General features: G+C 49.2%; 1 protein-coding gene across 2 annotated transcripts; it reads left to right on the top strand.

Moving 5' to 3' along the window:
- Window positions 1–1867: 1867 nt before the first annotated feature.
- Window positions 1868–13112, top strand: LOC308414036 (orphan sodium- and chloride-dependent neurotransmitter transporter NTT5-like). Of its 2 annotated transcripts, none has more exons than XM_080909203.1 (12): window positions 1868–2085; window positions 4284–4569; window positions 4684–4841; window positions 4925–5054; window positions 5148–5326; window positions 6900–7010; window positions 7097–7338; window positions 10673–10859; window positions 11159–11360; window positions 11474–11633; window positions 11952–12117; window positions 12370–13112. In XM_080909203.1, the coding sequence occupies exons 2-12, from the start codon at window positions 4314–4316 to the stop codon at window positions 12865–12867; spliced, it is 2289 nt and encodes a 762-aa protein (XP_080765329.1). In that variant the 5' UTR covers window positions 1868–2085; window positions 4284–4313; the 3' UTR covers window positions 12868–13112. The 2 variants fall into 2 exon arrangements, with proteins under 2 accessions (XP_080765329.1, XP_080765330.1); XM_080909204.1 differs by lacking the exon at window positions 1868–2085 and adding an exon at window positions 2143–2257.
- The last annotated feature ends 11395 nt before the right edge of the window (window positions 13113–24507 follow it).

The raw sequence follows: 24507 nt of genomic DNA, 5'->3' as shown, positions 1-24507 counted from the left end.
TTTGACATTTCAGAGCACACTAAAGGAGGAGCCTGAGGGGTCATTACCTGGCCTGTCTCTCCCACAACACCAACCTGCCTTCTACATGCCTCTCCACCATTTTGAAGCAGATACCGACTTGGTCACTTTAGCTGTTGGCATGCTTCTGTGCCCTCTTAAAATTTAACAAAGTAAATTTAACAAAGAAATACCAAACAAACCTCACTTAATATCAGTAAATATCCACGCAAGATTTTCCTACTGTGTGATTTTTTTTTTCCTGGTAGCTTTGTGTTAATTTTTTTCTTTTTACATTTATTGTGTATGAGTATGTGTGTGTGTGTATGTGCATGAATGTATATGTATGTGTGTATGAGTGTGTGTATGTGCATGTGAGTGTGTATGTGTGCATGTATGTATATGAATGTGTGTGTATATCAGTATGTATGCATGTGTATGCATTGGAGTGTGTGTGTATGTGTGCATGTGTGTATATGAGTGTGTGTATGAGTGTGTGTATGTGTGTGTATTTGTGTGTACATATGTGTATATGAATGTGCATGTATATATGTGCTTGTGTGTATGAGTATGTGCATGTGTGTGTACAAGTGTGTGTTCGTGGATATGTGTAGGTATGGATATGCCATGGTACCTGTGTATTTGGACCACTGCTGTGGGAGTTTGGTTTACCTTCCACCAGAGTAGACATGCCTCAGTCTTACAGGGTTGGTCTGGCATACACAAGGCTTTAATTCCATCCCCAGTACCACCAGAAAAGGTAGAAAGAAAGGCGAGAGATAGAAAGAGGCAAGATTTGGGTGAGCAAGTCGTCTCTGTGGTTGAAAGTTTGGACAGCAAGATCTGAGTTCAGTCCCCAAGAACCACACACTCTTTCAGCTTCTGAGGCAGGCTCTCAGTAAGTTGTTCAGGCTAGCCTCGAACTCATTCTGTTGCCCAGGCTGGCTTTTAGTTTGCAGTCCTCTTTCCCCAACCCCCTAAGTAGCTGGGATGACAGGCCCGCACCACCAGACCGGGCAAAATGCTTTGCTTCTTACGAATTGGTAGTTAAATCCACAGACTGGTTGATTTTATGTCCACTTTTTAAAAAAGCATACTGGCATACATTAGTCCTATGTAACCACATGTCTCATGATGACATCTTCACACCTGTATGCAGTGCACTGTGACCGTGGTCACCCTCATTTCTCTCCCTTATCCTCCTCGAACTCCTCTGGTCCTCTTTCTTCCCTAGAGAGGCCACCTTCTACTTTCATGTCCTTGTTATTTCCAGGAGACCTGGAGAGTCTAGTTTTGAAGACCCACACCCCTCCCAAGGATAAATCTGTATTCATCTTCTGAGTCTTCACCCCAGGTCTGTGGCTCACCTCTAACATTTAACAGCACAGCTACTTTTTCGTGGGTTTTAGGAATTGTTCATCTAGAGTTTAAGATGTCGCTACAAATTCTAACATCAGAGACTGCCTTCTTCGTTTTTCGTCTCTCTCACATTAAGGGGTATTTGGACCTACATTTTCCTCTTCTTATTCTCTTTGGTTTCACCCATTCTTTTTCTTTTCTGCTTTCTCCTCCTCCTCCTCCTCCTCCCATTATTATTATTTTTTTATTTACCGCTCTGTCTTGTTTCCAGGAGGGCCTGGAATTCACAGACCTCTATCTTTCAAGCGCTTTTTCCTCCTTCACGTGTTCGCCTGAAGTCTAACTGGCAACTGGTGACCTCACTCAGCGCACTGAGCTACAGCTGCCTGGCAACAGGTGACCTAACAGCCCCAGGTCCCACCCCCCCTCTGGACAACCGGTGACGTCACGGGCCAGCTCGTTGGGACGAGGAGGGAAGTTGCCGCTTCCCGCACGGGTTCTAGGACCTCGGGACCGCGACGACGTGGGGCTCTCCGCGTGCGCGCCGAGGCCCGCGGTTCGCGCGCAGAGGCGGGTACGGACCACCGCGTCCGCCCCGGCCGCCAGCCCTGCCCACTTGGGAGGCCGTCCGCGGTGAGGCCGCCGTTCCCTTCCCGGCCGCGCGGGGCGCCGTCGGGCCGCTGCAGGCGCGTCTGTCGCCCGGAGATCGCCAAAGGTACCAAAGTTTCTGTAAGTGACTTTGGAGTGAGCAACTGTTAACAATCCCATTTTTTTAGGCTGGGTGTGGCAGCGCACTCCTTTAATCCTAGCACTGCGGGTGCGGAGGCAGGAGGATTCCTGAAGCCAGCTTGATCTACATAACAGAGGTCCAGCTAAAACTACGTAGTGAGACCTTGGCTCAGTAAGTAGGAGCATTCCTTTAATCTCTGCACTTGGGAGGCCAAAGCGAGGCCTGCCTGGTCTACTAGTAAGTTCCTGGTCAGCCAGAGCTATATAGAGAGACCTTGTCTTATGAAACAAAATAACAAATAGATATGGCATAGGAAAATACTTGAGATATAATAGAGTTCATGAGAAATTCATATAGTATATGTAGATATTAATAAATAGGTTTGTATCCTGTGTATATCCATCTATACTAGAACAAAAGTTTCTTCAGTCCCAGTGTTATAAAAGGTATATATATATATGTATACACACACACACACACACACACACACACACACATATAGTACACATGAGATGTGAGACAAAGTCTTACTGCACACCCCAACATGGCCTTAAATTCTTGCTAGTCCTAGGTCAGCCTTGGGAGTTCTGGGATGATGGGTGTGCCGTCACATTCAGTCAAAATCATGGTATCCTTTAACGGCATACAGGCTTTGAACCTTGTTAAACTAGAACCTCACACGTCAAGCGGACGCTGAAGAGACAGATCGCTTAGCAGCTAAGGGGACCTACCGCAGCCATAGGCACCCACAGCCTATAACGTCAGCTCCAGGAGAGCCAGCGCCCTCTTGTGGTCATGTGCACTTATACGTATGCCACCCCCCACCCCTCAACCCCATGATTAAAAAAAAAAAAATCAACCAGGAGGCACCTCAGCTAGCGAACCCAAAGGAGTTGCTGGCTGCACTCTGCTGACAGCATTTCCGTGGGGTGTCCTAGTGAGGCAAAAGCCTGAGTCTAGATCTCAGGACAAAGACATACCCACACCTGCGGCTGTGCGTGCATGTAAGTCACGACCGCTGACACTCTGGCACCGGGAGGCTTGTGTGTGCAGTGCTGTCTCAAAGCCGCCGCACCGAGGGCTTAGTGTGCTCAGTACATGTTATCCGAGCATGAAGACCCGAGCTTCCTGCCCAGCACCCACATAAAAGCCTGGCGTGTGGCACAGGGTAAGGATCTGTGACCTCAGGTTGGGGACATGGGGACAGGTGTGTCCCCAGAAGTCACCGACTAGCCAGCTGAGTCTAAATACGAACACTAGGCTGTGATAGCGTTGTCTGAAACAGTGACATAAAGAATGACCGAGACATCTGGTGTTGAACTTTGACCTCCACATGTACACAGACATGAACATTAATTGTTGGAGATTTACTTTATTTCAAATTGTGTGTGTGTGTGTGTGTGTGTGTGTGTGTGTGTGTGTGTGTGTGTGTGCAAGAGAATCCTGCAAAGAGCAGGAAGAGGGTGTCAGAACCCTGGAGCTGAATTACAGATGGTTGTGAGCCACCCGGTAGGTTCTGGGCGCTGAACTTGGGTCCCATTCGAGGGCAGTGTACCTTCTTAATGGCCGACCTGCCTCTTCAGCCCTCCAGATAGTGCTGACCACTGAAAAAAAATGTGTGACTTCTTTTTGCTGTATTTTCTGCGACATAAGTGACACGTGTTTGAAAGCACACGGGCTTTTCCCGAGCAATGTGCGTAGAGCATCTGCCTCTGTTTAAATTATAAAATATAGAGCAAAACCAAGGGATGGAGGGCCACGCCTGGAACCCCAGGCCTCAGGAGGTAGAGGCAGGAGGAGGAGGAATTTCAAGCTACATAACCTGCTTGAATCCAGTCTGAGCTAATGAGACCCTGTCTCCAAACACACACACACACACACACACACACACACACACACACACACACACACTCCAATTATATATTCCAAAGCGTCCAATGACATGTGCTCTTTAAATATTTTATTTACTGTGCTGTGTTAGTGAGTGCAACAGGAACAGGCCAGTGGGCACACAGGGAGGTCAGAAGACAACCTTCAGGAATGGCTCCCTCCTTCTGGTATCAGGACGGTCTTGATAAAGCAAACACGTTGTGCCCCGCCCCCATTTCCCTGTGTCTTTCTGAATGCTGGAGCTACACAAAATCTGTCCCCTAAAGTCTAATTTTTTTTTTTTTTTTTTTTTTTTGGTGACCTCAAGACCCCTTCAGGAGCTTCGCCAGTGCCAAGCATGGACCATATCTTTGAAGAATTTCCAGAACCTAAGGAGAAGAAAGAGCCCATGGAGAAAGAGCCCACGGCCACCGAGAAGAGGAACGATCCCATATCCCTGCCCTGGGGCTTCAGGACCAGAGAGGCCCGGATTACCAAGATCCCAAACTACTTCCAGGCTAGGAAGACAGAGAATATCTTAATCCTGGTGGCCTTCTCCATCGGACTCGGCAGCATGTGGCGCTTCCCCTACCTCTGCCACCAGAATGGAGGAGGTGAGACCAGGGTCTGTGTTCTGAGGTTAAGGAAGAGGTATCAGGATCCCCAGGGAAGAATGTGAGGGGTGTGGGGTTCCCACCCGCCTGAGCAAGCCTCCACTCTCTCCACAGGAAGCTTCCTGCTGATGTATGTCATCCTCCTGCTGCTGCTGGGAATCCCTCTCATGTACATGGAGATGATCATAGGGCAGTGGCTACGTGTAGACAACATCCAGGCCTGGAAAAACCTGGTCCCCTGGCTTAGCGGCGTGGGCTACTCCAGCGTGCTGGTAAGTGTGGGCTGGCAGAGCCTCAAGTCCCCCCGTGTCTTCTCTCCTCCGCGACACGCTCAAAGCCACCTTCTCCTGTCCAGGCCTGTGTCCTGGTGATCCTGTATAACAGTGCCCTGGTCTCCTGGAGCCTCTTCTACCTCAGCCAGGCCTTTGATTACCCTCCGCCCTGGGAAAACTGCCCCAATGCGGTGGAAAACTTCAGTATGGCTGGTGAGGAGAGGGGACAGGGGGATGCGAAAGTTAGGGGGGACACCCTGTGAGGTGGCCTGTTAGCATCTGGATCTCCCCCCCTTCCCCCCTCAGAAGTCTCCTGCCTTCAGACAGAGCCCCACCAGTATTTCTGGTACCACACTACCCTTCGAGCCTCCAGTCAACTCGAAGAAGGGATAGAGATTGTCGTCCTGAACCTGACCATTTGCCTCTTCGCCACGTGGATCTTCGTCTATGTCACCATGGTCACCAGGATAAAGATTTCAGTGCTAGTAAGTGCCCCGGTGGCCACCTTCTTGCTGGGCCTCGGGGCCACCAGTGTCCGCCGCAAAAAAGTCCATCTCCACTTTCAAGGAAGCTGTGGCTTCCTCATCACCATCGCTGTGCAGGAACTTGATCTCTCTCTCACCTCTCCTAGATTCACCCGGGTCCCAGCCTTCCCTGGCTTTACCACGCGCACATTAATATGCACAGTGGTTCTCCTTTCCAGCATCCCATGTAGCATATGTGGTGTGTGTGTGTGTGTGTGTGTGTGTGTGGCCACCTCCATGTCCTCGTGGTTTTAGTGTCCATCACACATCCTTGGAGGCCAACACACTTGATTCTTGACACAATCCTGCAAATATAGACTCCAGTAAGAAGAGCAGACCCAGTGTGAAGGGGCCCTCTTTTCCTTACTCTTCCCATCCTGTGGCCTGACAAGAAACAACTCCACGGAGGATTTATTATGGCTCCTGGCTTGAGAGCATACAGTCCCCTGTGGAGGGGGAGGCATAGTCAGCATGAGGTCCCGTGGGCTTGACATATCCTCAGGTCACCACAGAGCGGGAAACAGAGCAAGTCTCCTGTTGCTGCTCTGGCCGCTCTCCCTTCTTTTCCCGCTTATCCCATCAAGCTCCAGGCTCAAGGGGACATAGACAGGCACGTCCAAGGTTGGTCTTTCCAGATTGGCCAATCCTCTTCTGACACAGCTCACAGACACACCCAGAGGCTTGCCTCAAACGCCTGGATCATTCTACATCCAGTCAGGTTTGTCATCGTGGGGATACAGATGGCTTGACCAAGGTGGTGGTGGTGCAGGCGTTTAATCCCTGCACCCAGGAGACAGAGGTAGGTGGATCTGAGCTGAGAGCCAGCCTGGTCTACAGAGTGAGTTCCAGGACAGCCAGGGCTACACAGAGCAACCCTGCCTCAAAAAAAAAAAACAAAAAAACAAAAAAACAAAAACAAAAACGAAAACAAAAAACAAACAAAAACAACAACAAAAAAAAACAAAAAAACAAAAGAAACAGAAGGGTGAGTTCCTGAATTCAACCCCCAGCAGCCAGGTTAAAAAAAAAAAAAAAAAACAGACCTGGTGGCGTGCTTGGAATCCAAGAACTGGGAAGCAGAGGCAGGAGGCCGGACCCCAGGAGCTCACTGGCCAGACAGCCTTGTCTAATGTGTACACTCCAGCGCTGTGAGACCCTGTCTCAAAACCCAAGGCAGAGAGCAAGGAGGAAGGGAGCTAGCAGGGCCTGAGGCGGAGTGGGAGGGTTTGTAGGTCAAGAAGAAAAGAAACAGGAGAGACTTTGGAGATTGGAGCAGCACTGCCCTGCGGTTCCCGGGCTTGGCATCAGAGTGGGTGCCGGCAACCTCCTGCCGTAGACCCCTCTGTGTGCAGGTGGGTATGCACAAGCTCACGGAGGCCAGGGGTCAACCTCGGGTGGCACTCTGCAGGCACTACCCCGCTGCATGCATTCACTTTCCCTGCCCCTGGTCCCCTGTCCCCTCCTCACGCCATCCTGCTGACCCGCTGGCCCGGGGCCCCTCTAATGTGTTCTCTGTCTCCCTCCTCCCGGCCAGATGATAATTTTCTCCATATTGTTGCCCAACGTCCTCCTCTTCTGCTTCTTCCTCCACATTTTCTTCTCGAAGGATGTGAAGGCCAGCCTCAGGCACCTGGTGACTACAGAGGTGATGCCGGGGCTCCAAACTCCCTGTCCTCCCCTCCCCTCCCCTCCCCCCCCAGAAACCGCTCCAAACGCCTCTGTCTTCCACAGCTCTCCATCTTGGCATCGCTGGATGCATGGCGTCAGGCTGGGGGCCATGTTCTCTACTCCCTCGGCCTTGGCATGGGCACCATCATAACTTTCTCCTCCTACCAGACTAGAGGCGAGAACTACATCAAGTGGGCGACCTTTGTGGCCATGGTCAACCTGGTGACTTCCTTGATGAGCACATCCGTCACCTTCCTTGTGCTGGGCTTCTGGACCAAAACCAGCGGCGAGCTGTGTGTTCAGAGGTGAGTGGCATAGCCAGGCGGCAGAGGCGGGTGGGACCACCTCGGCTCTCCTCAGCCCCACCGTCCAGCTAAGCAAACCTCTCTACGGTACCCGCTCTAGCTTGTCCCCAGTCTCAGAAGTTGCAACTGAAGTTAGGGAGCATTTCCATATTGCTTATTGACCCCAGACGGCTGCTGGTCACAGTGCTAGCGTCTGAGCTTCCTCCCAAATGCTCTGCTTGGTCATGGCTGGAACCAGGCACTGGGGTTTTGGTGGTTTGCTTGCTTTCTCTTCCTCCTCCATTTCTCCTCCTGCCTTTCTCCTCCTCCTCTCCCTTTCTCTTCCTCCTCCTCTCCTCCTCCTTCATTTTATGAAACAGGGTATCTCTGTGTATCCCTGGCTGTTTGGAACTCTCTCTATAGACTTCAAACTCGCATACATCTACTGTTCTGTCTTCCAAATGCTGGGACTTAAGGCATGTGCCAGTACCACAGGGCTGTTTTGTTTTTGAGACTGGGTCTCATTATCTGTCCATGGCTGGCCTCACACCCGTCTCTGCCTCCCAAGCGCTGGAACCAAAGGCGTGTGCCAGGACTAGATTTCTCGGTGATTAAGAACACTGGCTACAGCCAGGCAGTAGTGGCGGACGCCACACCTTAATCCCAGCACTGTCAAGGCAGAAGCAGGCGGATATGTGAAATTCGAGGCCAGCCTGGTCTACAGAGCAAGTTCCAGGATGGCCATGGCTACACAGAGAAACCCTGTCACAAAAAAGCAAAAATAAAACAAGAACAGGGGGTGCTCTTGCAGAGGGCCTGGGTTCAATCAGAAGCACCCAAATGATGGCTCGAAACCATCTATAACTCTAGTCCCAGGAGATCCAACATACTCTTCTGGCCCCTGTGGGCACTGTTCGCATGGGGTGTGTGTGTGCGTGCGCGCACACACACACACACACACACACACACACACTCACTCACAAAATAATTAAGGTGTGTGCACCGCAGTGGGTACAGCACTGGAGTTTGTTTGGCATACATCACTGTTCTTACCTCTAATTTTTTGATGTCTTACATCATTTTGTCTTCCCCTTCCTCCCTTCCAACCTCTCCCATACACCTCTTATTGCTTTTTCAGATCCCCGATTTTTTTCATTAATTGTTGTAACATATTTTTTTTAAGATTTGTTTTATGTGAGTTCACTGTAGCTGTCTTCAGACACACCAGAAGAGGGCATCAGATCCCATTACAGATGGTTGTGAGCCACTATGTGGTTGCTGGGATTTGAACTCAGGACCTCTAGAAGAGCAGTCAGTGTTCTAACCACTGAGCCATCTCTCCAGCCCCACATTCAGCCCCACATTCAGCCCCACATTCATAGATGTGTAACAGCTCCACAGTTTTCCTTTCAATTAGGATGTCAAAGATGGAAAAGTTAGGGTGAGCCCAAGTTTTTGTTGTTTACTTGATGCTTGAATGCACCTGCACGCCCACATCTGGACACGCTTGTTGAGGCCTGACACAGCTTTGTGAAGTCTTATTCTCTCTTTTGTGTGATTCCAGAGCTCAGATTACGGTTTGTATGGCCAGAGATCTGTCCACGGAACTTTGAGTTCACTTACTTTAAAGGCAGGGCCTGATATGGCCAACGCTGCTCTCTAGATAGCTGAGGAAGACCTTGAACTTCTGACCCTGCTCTCTTGTCCTCTTGAGTCCTGAGGTGATAGGCGTGCACCCCAAAACCCAGCTTGCATCTGAGAAACTGGAAGTCAAGATCACACCATGACACCTGCCAGGGTCACTAATTGTCCCAAGTAGACTGAAAAGAGAGGCCATACATGGGACACAGTGGGAAGCTACTGGAAGCGACTGGAAGCTGTGTGCTTTGTCAGTGGGTGTGTAAGGCAATGCCTTGGAAGACGAGTCCTTCTCAAAGTCAAATCACACTTTGCGCTGGGACTCCCAGTCCACTAGTGCCAAGGACCCGAGGACTTGTGTTTCTGTGACTTCACACGCTTATTCCCCAAGGCTGTATGTCGATGTTATTGGGGGGCAGGTGTCTGAGAGCGTCAGTTACAATTAGACAAGGTCACTAGGCTGGGATTCTCATGATACGGTTAAGGGCTTTGTAAGACAAGGCAGTGGTGTATATGCCTTTAATCCCAGCCCTTAGGAGGCAAGGCAGGGGAGCCAGCCTGGTTTACAAAGCAAGTTGCAGGACAGCCAGGGCTACACGGAGAAACTCTATCTTGAAAAAAATAAACAAAGAAGTGTTGGCTCAGTTCTCAGCCTTCCTGCTTCCATCCTCTGACATAGCCCCCAAGTTCTGCTGACCCCCAAACGTACAGTTATTTTTGTTGCTACAGCACAATTAATTTTGCTTCTGTGTTATAAATCATAAATGTGAAAGGCTCATTTTTTTCCCCAGCGAGATTGTGACCCACAGGTTGAGGACTGTTGGCTCAGTAGTTAATAATTCTTGCTTTCCCAGAGGACCTGGGTTTGATTTCTAACACCCACATGGTGGCTTACGAACTTCTGTAACTCTATTACTCGGGGATCCAACATCCTTCGCTGGCTTCCTCAGGCACCAGGCTTATACACCATAGACCTGCAGACCAAACACCCTACACACAGAAAATGAAAGTGTATCATATTATTTGATAAATTAAAAACACTGTGCATAGTGGCAGACGCCTTTCATCCCAGACTTGAGGCCAACTCAGGCGAACTGTACAGTGAGTTCCAGGCCAGTCATGGTTACACACCGAGACTCTGTCTCAAAGCAAACTCTCAAAATTATCTGTGTATTTGTCTGTGCCTGTACGAGCTCATGTTCACCACCTGCATGCAGGAGGCGAGGGAAGTCCGAAGAGCTGTCATGTGGTTTCTGGGGACACAACTCAGGTCCTTTGCAGGAACAGTGAGTGCCCTGAACTGCTGAGTCATTGTTTTGTTTTCTTTTAATCTTTTTAAAATTAAAAAACAAAACAAAACAAAAACCCCAAAACCACAAAACCAGCCAGGTGGTGGCGGCACATGTCTTTAATCCCAGCATTGGGACACAGAGGCAGGGAGATCTCTGAGTTTGAGGCCAGCCTGGTCTACACAGCCAGGGCCACACAGAGAAACCCTGTCTCAAACAAGACAAAATGCAAACAGGCGAATGGAAAAGGAAGCTAGGAGGCTCCCTCTGCCTGGCCATACAGCTCCCCGTGCTGGGTCAGGACCCTGCCACCAGGGCTGCAGGCCGCCATGACAGTCCTTCCATGCCAGGTCCCCATCCTCCGGGGATGGTGATGGCTGACGAGCCACTCCACTCTCTACCAGTCTTTCCCCTTCCAACCCTGTCAGAAGTGTCTCCAACCTGCTCAGCCTGGTAACCAATGGTGTGCTGCCCCAGATGGCCCGGCCTCCCAAAGACATCATCCACAAGTCCCCACGGGAATACCTAGACTGGATCAGACAGCTCCCCACCGACTTACAGGACGAGATTGCCCGTTTCACCCTGCCCTGCGGCACGCTGGTGCAGAAGGAAAAGGTGTGTTTGTCGGGGGGGGGCCGGGGGGGGCGCAGGACTGGCAAGCCTCCCAGCAGGCAACGGCACTAATGATCTTGACCTGGACATCTTATCCATGTGCCTTGGCTCACATCAGACAACCCAGAAAGTGAAGGTCACCCAGGTCACCCAGCCAAGGAAGGCTAACCTTCAACACTTTTACCTCAAACTTCCATGCTGGGTGCCATAATCCTACCCGTGAAAGACATTACTAATCAAGCACCGCACCATCCCCATCCTATCCAGATACGGCACTGCCTCAGAACCCTTCTCCCCCACAGTTCATGGAGGGCCCCGGCCTGGCCTATGTGACCTTCTCCCAAGCTGTCTCACTGTTTCCCGGCTCCTCTTTTTGGGCCATCATCTTCTTCGTGTCTCTGGTTATCATGGGCCTAGGGACCATGCTCACACTTCTGGAGGGCATCGTACTTCCTCTGCAGAAAAGCATCTCTACCTTAGAGAGGCATCCCAAGCTGGTGCCAGGTACAGAAACCCGCGTCCAATAGCCTTGTCCACACTCGCCCCGAATATCCCAGAATTCACGCGGGCCCCTGCCTCACAAACCCCAGTGTGGCCCAATGCACTTTGACCCTCAGTGATCATCTGCTCAGGAGGATTTCTGGGTAGCGTCGTCTTCTCCAGCCGCCCGGGCAGCTACGTGGTGTTCCTGTTGGATGAGCACCTGGTCCCCATGGTCCTCCTCATAATTGTGGTGTTCCAGAACTTTTCTCTGGCTTGGGTCTATGGCATCAAAAGGTGATTTCCAGTCTTGGGTGGGTGGGGGGGTGGGAGGGGAGGGAGAAAGGCTTAGCTATTAAATCCATCCTGGGCCTTGCGGGGACACAGGCACCCCACGGGTCCTCAGACATCAGACATTCTACGGGGAGACGCAGTCTCAAGTACTCTGAAGGTCAAGGGCTGTGGTATAGAGGTACAGTCCCGTGGACTGTTCAGTGGGGTAACAACATGGCTGTTCCCCACACCGAGAGTCGGGAGCATCTGAGAGAGTCAGAGATGGAAGTTCTCCCTCCGTCCAGGTTGCAGATGTCCAGACGGTTTACCTCCTTCATCCAGGTTCAGGGCCGAGATGTTTGGCGAGCTGGGCCGCCTGGTATGGGCACCCTTCACCTTCCTGTGGAGCTACGTGACCTTGCCCACCCTGCTGGTCCTGTTCATCATCTACTTCCTGAATCTCTACCACAGCGCATCCCTCTACTACATCTCCTGGAATCATAGCATGGTGCGGCCCCTGCCTGTGGGGAGCCTGGGGGCCCAGCACACCCCAGCCCATATCTTCTACCATCGGGGACCCGGAGACCCCCAACCCCAAGCACATAGACGCAGACCCCCATTCTACATGTGCACTACCTACACTGACTCGGGGAACCCTGCACTCAGAGCCTTCACCATGTATAGCCTACCCTGGGATCTGGGGACACTGCACCCAGTCTGAGCTCCCCCTGCCCCCGTGACCCACTATTCCTGTTCCCAGAGCCAGGAAATGAAGCAGCCATACCAGAAGACAGCCCTGGGCTGGGTCACCTTCCTTGGTGTCCTGGTCCTGCTGCCGATCCCGATGTACCCGCTGCAGCACTGGTGGTACCTGGATGACCAGAACAACTATGACACCTTAGAAAAGCCTTTGTCCTCCAAAAAGACTGTCACAGTGCCCAAAAGAGTCACCCAGTGGCCTGTGCACCCCATGAGAAAACTCACCCGCAAAAACAAGGAGAAAAGCAAGGCTGCATTAGAAAGCAAGACTCCCCCAGAGACCTTCCTCCTCCCCCAAACCCTGAAAACTAAGAAGGTCAGTGAAGATTACTCCAGCTTCAGCTTGCCTCTCATGGTGGCCCAATGGCCTTCACGGTCCTTGAAGCATCAAAGCGTTCGGGCCTCCCAGAAGTCCATCTTGACTTCCAGAGTACTGGAGAGAAGTGACAGCCTTGAGACTCCTGAAGAGCAGGAGCAGACTCATGAGAGCCCTGCTTAGCAGCGGCCACATCACCTGATAACCGGCGGTGTGCACCAAGCCCAGTACCGGCCAGACGGATAGCGGAAGACGGGTGTGCAGACGCCCAGCCCAGACTTCTGTGGTAGCCCCTCAGGCCTCAGACAGTCATGGATGACTCAGAGATCCATTCTTCGGCACTGGACACTGTGCCGGGGGCAGGCCCCAGGGTCCCCTCCCTCTCTTTGACATGGACTCACTTTCCGGTGTGCCCAGATGGGCATCCAGCACAGTCCCAGTTACCGAGATACACAATGGTCCCTCAAATATGGCTGACCTCCCAGGGACGGCCACCTCAGACGGTACCAATGAGAGCAATGTTGTCTGTCAATAAATGAGACAAAGGACGACAGGCCCCAGCGGGCTATACAGTGTTCTCTCACACACATGCACTTCACAGTGAGCTTCTTAGAGCTCGGGTCCCCACAGTAGAAGGGGCCCAGGTCCCTTACGTATACGTGTTTTATTCACATGTGCACTGGGTTCCCGAAAGAAGCGTGGAGTTGAGACCAGGGCCTTGGACCCCCTGGAACTGGAGTTGTAGGTGTTTCTGTGCCGGGGGCCCAAATCTAGAAGAACAGCTGCTTCATCTTTTCCAGCTTCTAGAGGTCTTGGGAGGTAAGCATGATTTTTACCTGACTCTGGAGTGTGACGGGCCAGCCAAAGCAATGACACTCAGCTAGACCCTGGAGGTACTCAGTGCTGCATTCTTGATCCCTGCTGGGGGTCAGAGGTCGCTTGATCTTACCAGTGAGGAGTCATCAAAAAGCCCCAAGAGAGCCAGGTGGTTTGTATTTCATCCCAATACTCAGGAGGCAGAGGGGGGTGGGTCACAGAGTGGGTTCCAGGACAGCCAAGGGCTACACAGACAAACCCTGTCTCAAAAAACAAAAGGCCAAACAAATCCCAGGGAAAGAGCAGTCTGACCTGTCCGGCAGTCCGTCCACAGCGGGATGGCTGAAAACAGACTCGGACATGCGAGAGCCGGCACTGCAATCGGGATATAAAGTGGACAAACATGGGGGGATGTGGGAATTGAAGTGAAGGGGGTGTCTCGGTCAGGGCTTCTGTTCCTGCACAAACATGACCAAGAAGCAAGCTGGGGAGGAAAGGGTTTATTCAGCTTACACTTCCACATTGCTGTTCATCACCAGAGGAAGTCAGGACTGGAACTCAAGCAGGTCAGGAAGCAGGAGCTGATGCAGAGGCCATGGAGGGATGTCACTTACTGGCTTGCTTCCCCTGGCTTGCTCAGCCTGCTTTCTTATAGAACCCAGGTCGGCCAGCCTAGGGATGGCACCAACCACAATGGGCTGGGTCAGGGATGACTCCACCCACAATGGGCTGGGCCCTTCTGCCTTGATCACTAGTTGAGAAAATGCCTTACAGCTGGATCTCATGGAGGCATTTCCTTTCTCTGTGATAACTCCAGCTTGTGCCAAGTTGACACAAAATCAGCCAGTACACCTGGGGGCACCTTGGAGTTGAGGAGACAGGCAAAATACAGCAGTATGAATAAAGGTGTCCAGCTGGCTTTCTAGTCTTTAGTCAGTACAGGACCCCATCCCACAGTTAGTGTATGTGTTCATACATCAATAAACCTAATATGGATAATTCCTTGGGATTATCTGGTTGGCAGTTCTAGCTCCTGACTAATTAACACTATTACCCATCACAGTTGGAGTATTTCCTGAGCTTGTTGGATTGGCCTGCACCCAGGATCAGGACCAGAAGCAAGAAAGACCTGCCATAGAGAACTTCCAAGAGACTAGGCTGAGGGCAAACTTTAGAGGGTTGCTCCTGTCCTGGAGAGCAGTGTAGAGTGAACCCTAAGCCAAGTCTGGCTGCTCCATTCCACCTCACCAGAAGGTCCAGGGCTCCGAAGTACGTGGATATGATGAGAGGCCACTCCAGCTTCAGATATAATTTGGGTCATCTCTGAGGGCTGTTGTCATTTTAGATGGTGTCTTGGCCAGTGCTCTTTTGCTGTGAAAGAGACACCGTGACCACAGCAACCCTTTAAAAAAAAAACATTTCACTGGGGGCTGGCTTACCGTTTCAGAGGCTTAGATCATTATCATCACAGCAGGAAGCATGGTGGCACACAGGCAGATATGATGGTGGAGAAGTAGCAAGGAGTTGTAGATCTTGATCTGCAGACAGCAGGAAGGGAGAGAGACACTAGCCTGGCTTGAGCATCTAAGACCTCAAAGCCTATCTCTAGTGACACACTTCTTCCAGCAAGGCCACACCTCCTAACAGTACCACTCTCTGTGAGCATATGGGGGTCGTTTTCTTTCAAACCACCACAGAGGGTAGGAGGGAGCCCAAAACTGGCACAACTTCCTTCAAAGAGAGACAGAAATGATACAAACATTGGACTTAAATAGCAAAGGCATCAAAGCTGTGTTGAAAGCACCACAGAGAGATGTGGGGCACTGACAGACTGACAGGAATGTGTCAGGGGCCTCCTGCCCCACCTACAGTAAGAAAGAAAGAACACGAAAGGCCCAAGAAGCTAAGAGCAACCAAAATATCTCCCAACCCACCTGTATCTAACTTGAACAAGAGCAGCATCCTCACTCCAGGCTGCAGGGAGCTCAGTTGGTATTGTGCTTGGAAGCATGAGAACCTGGTATAATAGGGTGAAATTTTAATCCCAAGGATGGTGAGGCGGAGGCAGCTAGATCCTCGCGTTGGCCGACTAGGCAGCCTGGTAAGACCAGTGAGAGACCCTGTCTCAATATACAAGGAACACTGATCTGGACAGATGGCTCAGTGGTTAAGAGCATGTCAGGTAGTTCAAAGGAGAATTCCAGGACAGCCAATGCTTCTGACTTACATCGGCACTTGTGGCCATGTATACACAGACACACAGACAAACACAGACACACAGACACACACACACCCCTAAAAGTAAAATAGCTTGGCATGTAACCTTTCTTTTCTGCTACTTGTTGAACAACTTGTGGGTTCTTCTCCTGTCTCCTATCAATATTTTTTCTGGCTCAGCGTAGCTTCTCCTGGCTCAGTGGTCTCCTATTTTTACAAATAGTAACCAGTTCTCTTAACTACCAACCCTTCTCCCAAATTCCAGTCCTTCAAACATTTCTCCCAACTGTTCCTCAGTCCCCCAAGAGTCTGCTTAAACACTCCCGTCCCAGTTTTCCCAGTACTAACAGCTCCAAACTATAATAAGTGTTCAAGTTATCTACTATACCAATGACTTTACCCTTAAAATGGTTAACCAACAAGCCTGGGTGAATAGATCAGTGACCCTTAACTAAAGAAAAATTACAGGCACTTGAGCAGCTGCTACGAGAGCAGTTGGAGACTTAACATATAAAAAAATGTATCAGCCCATAGGATTCCCCTGTATTTGTTATAAAAAAATAAATGGATTTGAGAGATGAGATGAATAGGATAATCCAACCAATGGATCCGATATAGCCTGGAATTTCTTTACTTTCTTTATTACCTAAGGCATGGCCTATGATAGTAATTTATTTAAAAGGATGTTTGGGTTTTTTTTTGTTTTGTTTTCTTACTAACCCTTGCAAGAGCAGGATAAAAATATTTTGCTTTCATTGGTGATTATGTGTAATAATGATCAGCCTATAAAAAGGTATCAGTGGAAAGTTACTCCACAAAGTCCAACTCTATGTCAAATTGTGCAACAACTACTGAAAACAATTTGTAGGCAATTTCTTCAATCCATTATTTATCATTATGTGGATGATATTTTGTTGGCCCGTTCTGATGCAGATACTTCAAAGAGAATGATGAAACAAAAATAATTTTGTCTTGATGGGGTTTGCAGATTGCTTCTGAAAAAAATTCAGAGAAGAGATTCTGTTAAGTATTTGGGTTATAATATTAGTCAACAAACATTCCAAAGCAGGAGATACGGATCAGAAGAGATCATTTTTGACTCTTAATGATTTTCAGAAATTAACGGGAGCTATTAATTGGCTATGTCCCATCATTGGATTAACTACTCAAGAGTTAAGTAATTTTTTTCCTTCAATCATTACAAGGAGGTTTGGATTTAAACAGGCCAGGATGGTTACCAGCTGAAGCAGAGAGAGAATTAGCTCTGGTAGAACAGAGACTGTAAGATGCACATGTGGATCGCATAGATCCCAAACTGGACTGTATTTTGGTTATTTCGATTCACCTCACTCCCCTACTGGGCTCCTTACACAAAGGGAAGATAGTGTTTTAGAATGAATCTGCATGGCACATAGCTAAAAAAAAAGAAAGAAAGAAAGAAAGAAAGAAAGAAAGAAAAAGAAAAAAAGAAACGTATATAGAAATGGTTTTGGGGGCTAGAGAGATTGCTCAGTGGTTAAGAGCACAGAATGCTCTTCCAGAGGTCCTGAGTTTAATTCCCAGCAACCACATGGTGGCTCACAACTATCTGTTATAGGATCAGATATCCTCTTCTGGTGTGTCTGAAGACAGTGACAGTGTTCTCACATACATGAAATAAATAAATGTTTTAAATGGTGTTTTAATCTTTTAAAAAAATGAATGTTAAAAAATGGTGTTTGATTTAATTATAAAAGGAAGAATAACACTATACCATTTGTTAGGAATAGACCCAGAAAAAATCATAGTACCTTATACTAATGTTGAGACTATGTCATTATGGTAATCAAAGATGATTGGCAAAGAAGTTGTAGCAACTATTTGGGATAAATTAATAATAAATATAGTTGTAGTGGCTATTCCTGGTTGTCAACTTGACTATATCTGGAATGAACCACAATCCAGAATTGGGAGGCTCACCTTTGATCTCGATCTTGAGGCTTAGAGGCTATGAATCTTAGAACACTAAGGCAAGGAGATCTCTGAGCTCAAGGTCACCTGGGACAAAGCAAGTCCCAGATCCAGGTGTGGTGGTGCACACCTTTAATCTGAGACACACCTTCTATTGGAGACCTACATAAGGACATCGGAAGAAGGAAGGTTCTCTCTTAGCCTGCTTGTCTTGTGGAACTGAGCGACTACTAGAACCCAAGAATACCAGCCCAGGGATGGTACCACCCACAATGGGCTGGGCCCTTCCCCCTTGATCACTAGTTGAGAAAATGCCTTAGAGATGGATCTCATGGAGGCATTTTCTCAACTGAGGCTCCTTTCTCTGTGATAACTCCAGCTTGTGTCAAGTTAACACAAAACTAGCCAGTATAATCCTAAAATTAAGCATCTTCAATTTATGAAATGAGCTAATTGGATTCTCCCACATACATCAGGAAAAATATAAGCAAAGTACTTCAAAGCCCATACACTTTAGTTCAAAATCAATTCCTATGGTATTATTAGATTTTTCTGAACCTCTTAATATAATTACTGGCTCTCAATGTGCAGAAAGAGTTGTTTTGCATATAGAAACTGCTGGTTCTAGTCCCTAAGTGGTATGCTGCAAAAGCCATCAAAATGGAGGTTCCTGTCAAATTGTCCTTACCTCTGGGACACTGTCCCACCTCAGAGCTGTGCAGTTCCTAGGTTTCCGAGTCCCTGGGTACCTCACATCCAAGCAGAAACACTTAACACTGATAAGGAGGTATTAACATCAGAATGGAAGTCAGTGAATATTTTGCCTTGGAGATGCATATTTGTTTATATTTTCATAGGAAACGAAAAGTTGTGGATACCATCAAAACTAATAACGCTCAGAGTTGAGCAGAGGAGGTCTTCTGAAAACCTTGGCCACTGACTTTCCTGCTAGGCAAAAAAACTTGAACAGGAAACAGTCCAGGAGTATAAAAGCTTCAGGAAGCAGTACCCAAGTTACAGGAAGGGGAAGCATCACTATTAGGTTCTTGTTTCAGTTGTGGACATGCACATGTAAGACCAACAGAAAGATCATATCAGATGCAAGAGAACCCTGGAAAAGTCATCAGACAGTGTCTTAGTCAGGGTTTCTATTTCTGCACAAACATCATGACCAAGAAGCAAGTTGGGGAGGAAAGGGTTTAATCAGGTCACACTTCCACATCACTGTTCATCACCAAAGGAAGTCAGGACTGGAACTCAGGCAGGTCAGGAAGCAGGAGCTGATACAGAGCCATGGAGGGATGTCACTTACTGGCTTGCTTCCCCTGGCTTGCTCAGCCTGCTTTCTTATAGAACCCAGGTCCACCAGCCCAGGGATGGCTCCACCCACAATGGGCTGGGCCAGGGATGGCTCCATCCACAATGGGCGGGGCCCTCCCCCCTTGATCACTAGTTGAGAAAAAGCCTTACAGCTGAATCTCATGGAGGCATTTCCTCAACTGAGGCTCCTTTCTGTAATAACTCCAGCTTGTGCCAAGATGACACAAAACCAGCCAGAATGAAGAACCAGAAATCAGTAATGTGGCTACATGGGGGTGCCCAGGGCAGCTTCAAAACTTCATAATCAGTAAAACAAATGGGGGGAATTATAATGTGATTTATTTTGTGTGTGCCTGGCCCTTTAAAGGATCCCCAGTAGTTAGTCAACTGGCCTTTTTGGAATGCTTAGCCGTTAGGACTGTTTGACCCTATGACATATGGTGTTGGTAGCCTCTTGGACTACTGGGAAAAACAGAGGCTATACAAAAGCCACCTGAGGCTGAGAGGAGGGGGCAGCTGGCAGAAGAGTAGCCTCAGGGAGGAGGGTTGGAGGTGATAGTTGGTGACAGCAATCCTAACTCAGAGAAGCTGAGCTGAGTCAGAGTAGACGGGGTCAGGAGACTGAAGAAGAACCCAATAGGCAGGGGGCGTGGGGAGACAAAAGGCTACATTGGCATAGTGGTGAGCACCTTTAATCTCAGGATTTAGAGGAGAGGCAGGCAGATAGCTGTGAGTCTGAGCAGAACTTGGTCTACATAGTGAGTTCCCGGACAGCCAGGCCTACGGAGTGAGACCCTGTTCCAAAACAAAACAACAAATGGACAAGAAGAGCGGAGAGAGCTCAGTGACAAACATGGTGGCGTCATTCCTCTGGTGTATAATGACCACATGACAAAGTGTATCTTTAAGGGGAACCTTTTTTATTGTAGATTTGAGAAAATCACCAAAGGCATCTGGAATAGTCACAGGGCGAGGGCTTTGAGACGTCAGAAGCACAGGCCGGGCCTAGTGTCCCCTCTTCCTGCTGCCTGTGGGTCCAGATGTTGAAAAGAAATGGCTAATTTTTCACCAGCCTCAAGTGCCGAGTAACCCCTCCCCTCCAAGAAAGAATGCTTCAATCTCACCACAGACCCTGGAATGTCTGCAGGACACCAAGCTGCCCTTCCTCCCAGGAAGAAATGTCCTAGCCTTATCTAGACACCCACCCCTATTCTGGCACAGCTTAGGCCCTGGAGTGTGGACTGAGAACTCCTACGTGGCTCAAGACAGCAGCAGCCAGTCACCTTAAAAGTCAAATGACCCCAACAATGCTTGCATGCCCAATCATTACTGCTACAGCCCGCCCTTTGCAAAATGTATAAAAACTGTACGAACGGGAAGTTCTGGATTGCCTCTCCTCTGGATGTAGGCCACCCCAGTGCACTGGACTAATAAACCTCTTGCTTTTGCATCAATCCCTGATCCCTCGTCTCATTCAAAGGAGCCTTAAGTAGATAAGACTCAATCTGGGTCTTACAATGTAAACCTCTTAGCTACCTCTCCAGCACCATGCCTACCTGCAGCTGCCACACTTCCAAACCTATAATAATGGACATACCTCTGAAACTGTAAACCAGCCACAATGAAGTGTTTTTCTTTATAAGAGTCTCCCTGATCATGGTGTCTCTTCACAGCAATAGGAAACCCTAAGACACAGAGGATAGAGAATAGAGAAAGGAGCGAAGGAAAGTGGCCTAGCAGAGAGAGGGATTTGAGTAAAAATGGCCCCATAGGGAGTGGCACCATTAGGAGGTGTGGCCTTGTTGGAGGAGGCGTGGCTTTCTGGAGTGGGTGTGGCCTTGAGGACTCAGAAACTCAAGCCAGTCCAGTCCCTACTGACTGATTCAGATGGAGAACTCTCAGCTCCTTCTCTGGCACCATCTCTGCCTGGCCGCTGCCACGCTTCCTGTATGACAATAATGGATTAAATCTCATAAACTGTAAGCCAGCCCTACTTCAATGTTTTCCTTATAAGAGTTGTCATGATCTTTCTTCATAGTAACAGCAACCCTAACTAAGACGGGGATTATAGCCCAAAAGAGCAGGGTTCTAAGGAGAACAGGAACTGAATGGAGCCTGGGGTGTGTGTGTGTGTGTGTGTGTGTGTGTGAGAGAGAGAGAGAGAGAGAGAGAGAGAGAGAGAGAGAGAGAGAAGAACTAGCCTGGGCTCTGAAATGTGCAATGGCCACCGTGACACGGTGGGAACCTGAGGCCAGCGTGAGGACAGTGTCCCTTCTGCTAGAGGGAAGGGAAATGATTCTTTTTGCTAGAGGGACCTGGCTTCACAAGGTCCTGGAGGATGCTGGCTTTTTTCTAACCACCAGAAATCCTCCTACAGCCCAAGGCTGAGCCCATTTCTGGACACTTAGATTGCCTTTGGGGGTTTGAGGGAACTGACATCTCCTTTGTACCTAACAGGGGTGGTAAGGCAGGCGAATCGCCTTGAAGCTGATGGCAGTAGTCTGTATAAAAGTTTCAGGCCAGACTGGGAAACAGACTAAGGAACTGTCTTTTAAAAATTGCAGAAGGGAGGAGAAGGAAGAAGGGGCCTGTTTCTCTCTCCAAACAACCCCAGCTGTGTTAATGGTTGAGGCACAAAGATCATCAGGTAGAGTAATCGGCTGTTTTCTCAAAGGATGGGACGCCTATATTCCTGCCCAGAAAGCTGGGAGTAGATATTGCTTATGACCTGGGGACCTTTTTACTATCTGTGGTGTCAGACCTCATCCAACCCCCCACCCCCACCCCAGAATGATTATGGCAGAGCTTCCCTCCCTTAGCCCTTACTGCTTACTGAGGATGCTCACAACTTAACATACAAGTCTCCAAAAACAAGAGTGGAGCAAAACTGGTGCACACCTTTTTTTTTTTTTTTTTTTAAGATTTATTTATTTATTATATATGAGCACACTGTAGCTGTCTTCAGACACACCAGAAGAGGGCATCAGATCTTATTACAGATGGCTGTGAGCCACCATATGGTTGCTGGAATTTGAACTCTGGAAGAGCAGTCAGTGCCCTTAACAGCTGAGCCTCACTGAGCTAAACTAGGCAGGAAATCTCCTGAGTTACCTCCCTGCCCGTACTTGTTGTTTTGTTGTTATTTTAACTGAAACAGTTTCACTAGGTTGCTCAGGCTAGCCTTGAATTCAACCCATAGCCCAGAATAATTTGTCTCAGCCCTGAGGACTGTGATCGCGGGCCTGTCACACCACAGTAGGCCGACCCAACGTCTCTGTCCGACTGCTCAGTGGATAAAGGCACATCAGCCCCAAGAGACAACAGGCAGCGGGACCTGAAAATTTCAGAACAGTTTGTATAACTCCCTTTGCTTTGGTCTGTTACGCAAAACCAAGAAGACAGAAAGTTTTTTGAGGACAGCCACACACACTAACAAATGGCCTAGACTTCGTGAGCCCAGAGTTGAGGCAAGGGGAGCTCCAGCCCTTTTCAGCAGAGTCCTGACCAGTCTATTCCTGTCGCTGGTGGGTGGTGTTCCGATACTGTAGAATAACCTTCAATAGACTCTGGTGGCTGCTGCCACCTAGCGGACACATCGGCCCAAACCACTATCCCAACCATCATTCAGGGGGTGGGGTGTCTGTGAAATGAGGCACCAGACATTATATTCTAGCAGTGTGGGGGGAAGGAGAGGTGGCTAAGACTTTGTTCAAGGGGGCAAAGGGACAGTCGCTACTTTCTCGTGCAAAACCAAGGTGACCTAACCGTGGAGGTGTGGTGAAGGTGTATGCCTTTAACACCAGCTGCCCTGGACATGGAGAGAGATGAGGCTACATTAGCAAGACCTGGTCTCATAAATTAAAAAAATGAAAAAAAAATCGTCGGAGGACTGGGCAAGGTGGATTCTTGAGCACAGAACTGACATTCAGCAGTTCCCGGCCTTTTAGTCTCGGTTTTCCGCTAATCAACCCTGACATGGGAGCGTGAGATGGGGAAGTCAGAGTCCCTGGGCTCCAGCCTGAGCCGGTGAAGACCTCTAGAGAGTGATTGATAGAGGCCGTCCTCCAACTGCATGCGCTCTCAGCCGCATCCGGCAGGTGGCGCTATTGCGATGGAAAGCGGCCATCTGAGGTTTCCCAGGGGGCGATGTCAGCAAAGTTGCTTTATTCTCCCTCCCTGTGGGGTTCCAAATTTTTCAGGCAGCCTGGATCTGGAGGATCCCCTGGTCCGCAGGAAATAGAAGCCTCTGCGATAGCTGCGCACGCCATTCACCCACCTATAGTCAGTAACTAAAGCTTCAGCATGGGACTCTAGCAGGTTAGGGCAGTGAAGATGGTGATGAACTTCCTTCTTTGGGCCCCAGCCAGGATCCCCTCCATACCACAGGCCTTGCCCATGAGCAGCCGCCAGCCTCAGTATCATGTCGGTCCCTGTGACCAACTTGGCCCACGGAGGGATCAGGAGCGCTCTGCACCGCTGTTGCTAGTCTGTCGTGAGGCCTCGGGTTTGGGCGTGGAACGTGTTCATGGGCTTGAACACTGGTTTTCCAACGGGTCGAGGTGTAAACCTGACGACAGGATGGAGGTCGTCGGAGGCGAGACTTTGACCCGATCGATCTCGGTTTCCAGTGTTATCCCTGCTTCCTCGTAAGCCGTGACGTGAACTGGCTAACACCACAGATTCGGTGTAACCGTGCCACCCTCAGCACGGTGGACCATATTTCTTAAAATCATGAGCAAAAATAACCTCGCCTCTTGCTCCCGTCTACCCCCTCCACTCGTCTGTCGGAAATTCCTGCTAGACCCTGGACAGGTTCCTCTCGTCCTGACCTAAAAAGCTCCCAGTTCTTCCTAGAGCAAAGAGCCATTCCTCAACACTGCCAGGTCTGGGCTTTGACTTTCTTTGCCTTGTTTACAATGCAACTGAAAGGCACAAGACTCCAACATCAGAGATGGGGAGGGGACTCCATTCAGGAGGCGGTGCTAACACATTAGATCAGGTTTCCCTGGGCTCCAAAGTTGTAGACATTGAGGCTCCATGGGGAAACAAACTCCTGGATTGAGTTTAAAGGATTGGGGGGAAAAAAAAAAGATTCAGCCAAATTTAACCATCTGGAGTGAAATTTCTGCTGGTGAGATATGCTGATTCCTAGATCAAAAAAGGTTCAAGGGGGGCTGGAGAGATGGCTCAGTGGTTAAGAGCACTGACTGCTCTCCCAGAGGTCCTGAGTTCAAATCCCAGCAACCACATGGTGGCCCACATTCATCTGTAATGGGATCTGATGCCCTCTTCTGGTGCGTCTGAAGACAGCTGCAGTGTACTTATAAATAATAAATAAATTTTTAAAAAAGGCTCAAGGGGGTCTGAGGATATAGCTAGAACAACTTCCTAGAGTGCAGAGAGAGATGAGGGGAGTAGCCCAGTGGTAGAGAGCTCCGAGCTAGAATCCCCCAGTGAAGGGCTGGACCACCATTGCTCGGTGCTGGAAGAGACGTGCTGTAACTGGAATTTATCTCTGGG

Source organism: Micromys minutus, assembly GCF_963924665.1.
Source record: "Micromys minutus genome assembly, chromosome: 32".
Lineage (NCBI taxonomy): Eukaryota > Metazoa > Chordata > Mammalia > Rodentia > Muridae > Micromys > Micromys minutus.
Note: the sequence above shows the minus strand (reverse complement) of the source record. Positions and strands in the feature narration are given on the sequence as shown.

What these genes read in the sequence shown, in the direction of transcription:
- LOC308414036 (XM_080909203.1), top strand. Translation starts at nt 4,314, where the DNA reads ATGGACCATATCTTTGAAGAATTTCCAGAACCTAAGGAGAAGAAAGAG. An exon ending in GGCGAGCTGTGTGTTCAGAG is followed by an intron (nt 7,339 to 10,672) that starts GTGAGTGGCATA and finishes CAACCCTGTCAG; the next exon opens with AAGTGTCTCCAACCTGCTCA. An exon ending in TCTCCTGGAATCATAGCATG is followed by an intron (nt 12,118 to 12,369) that starts GTGCGGCCCCTG and finishes TCCTGTTCCCAG; the next exon opens with AGCCAGGAAATGAAGCAGCC.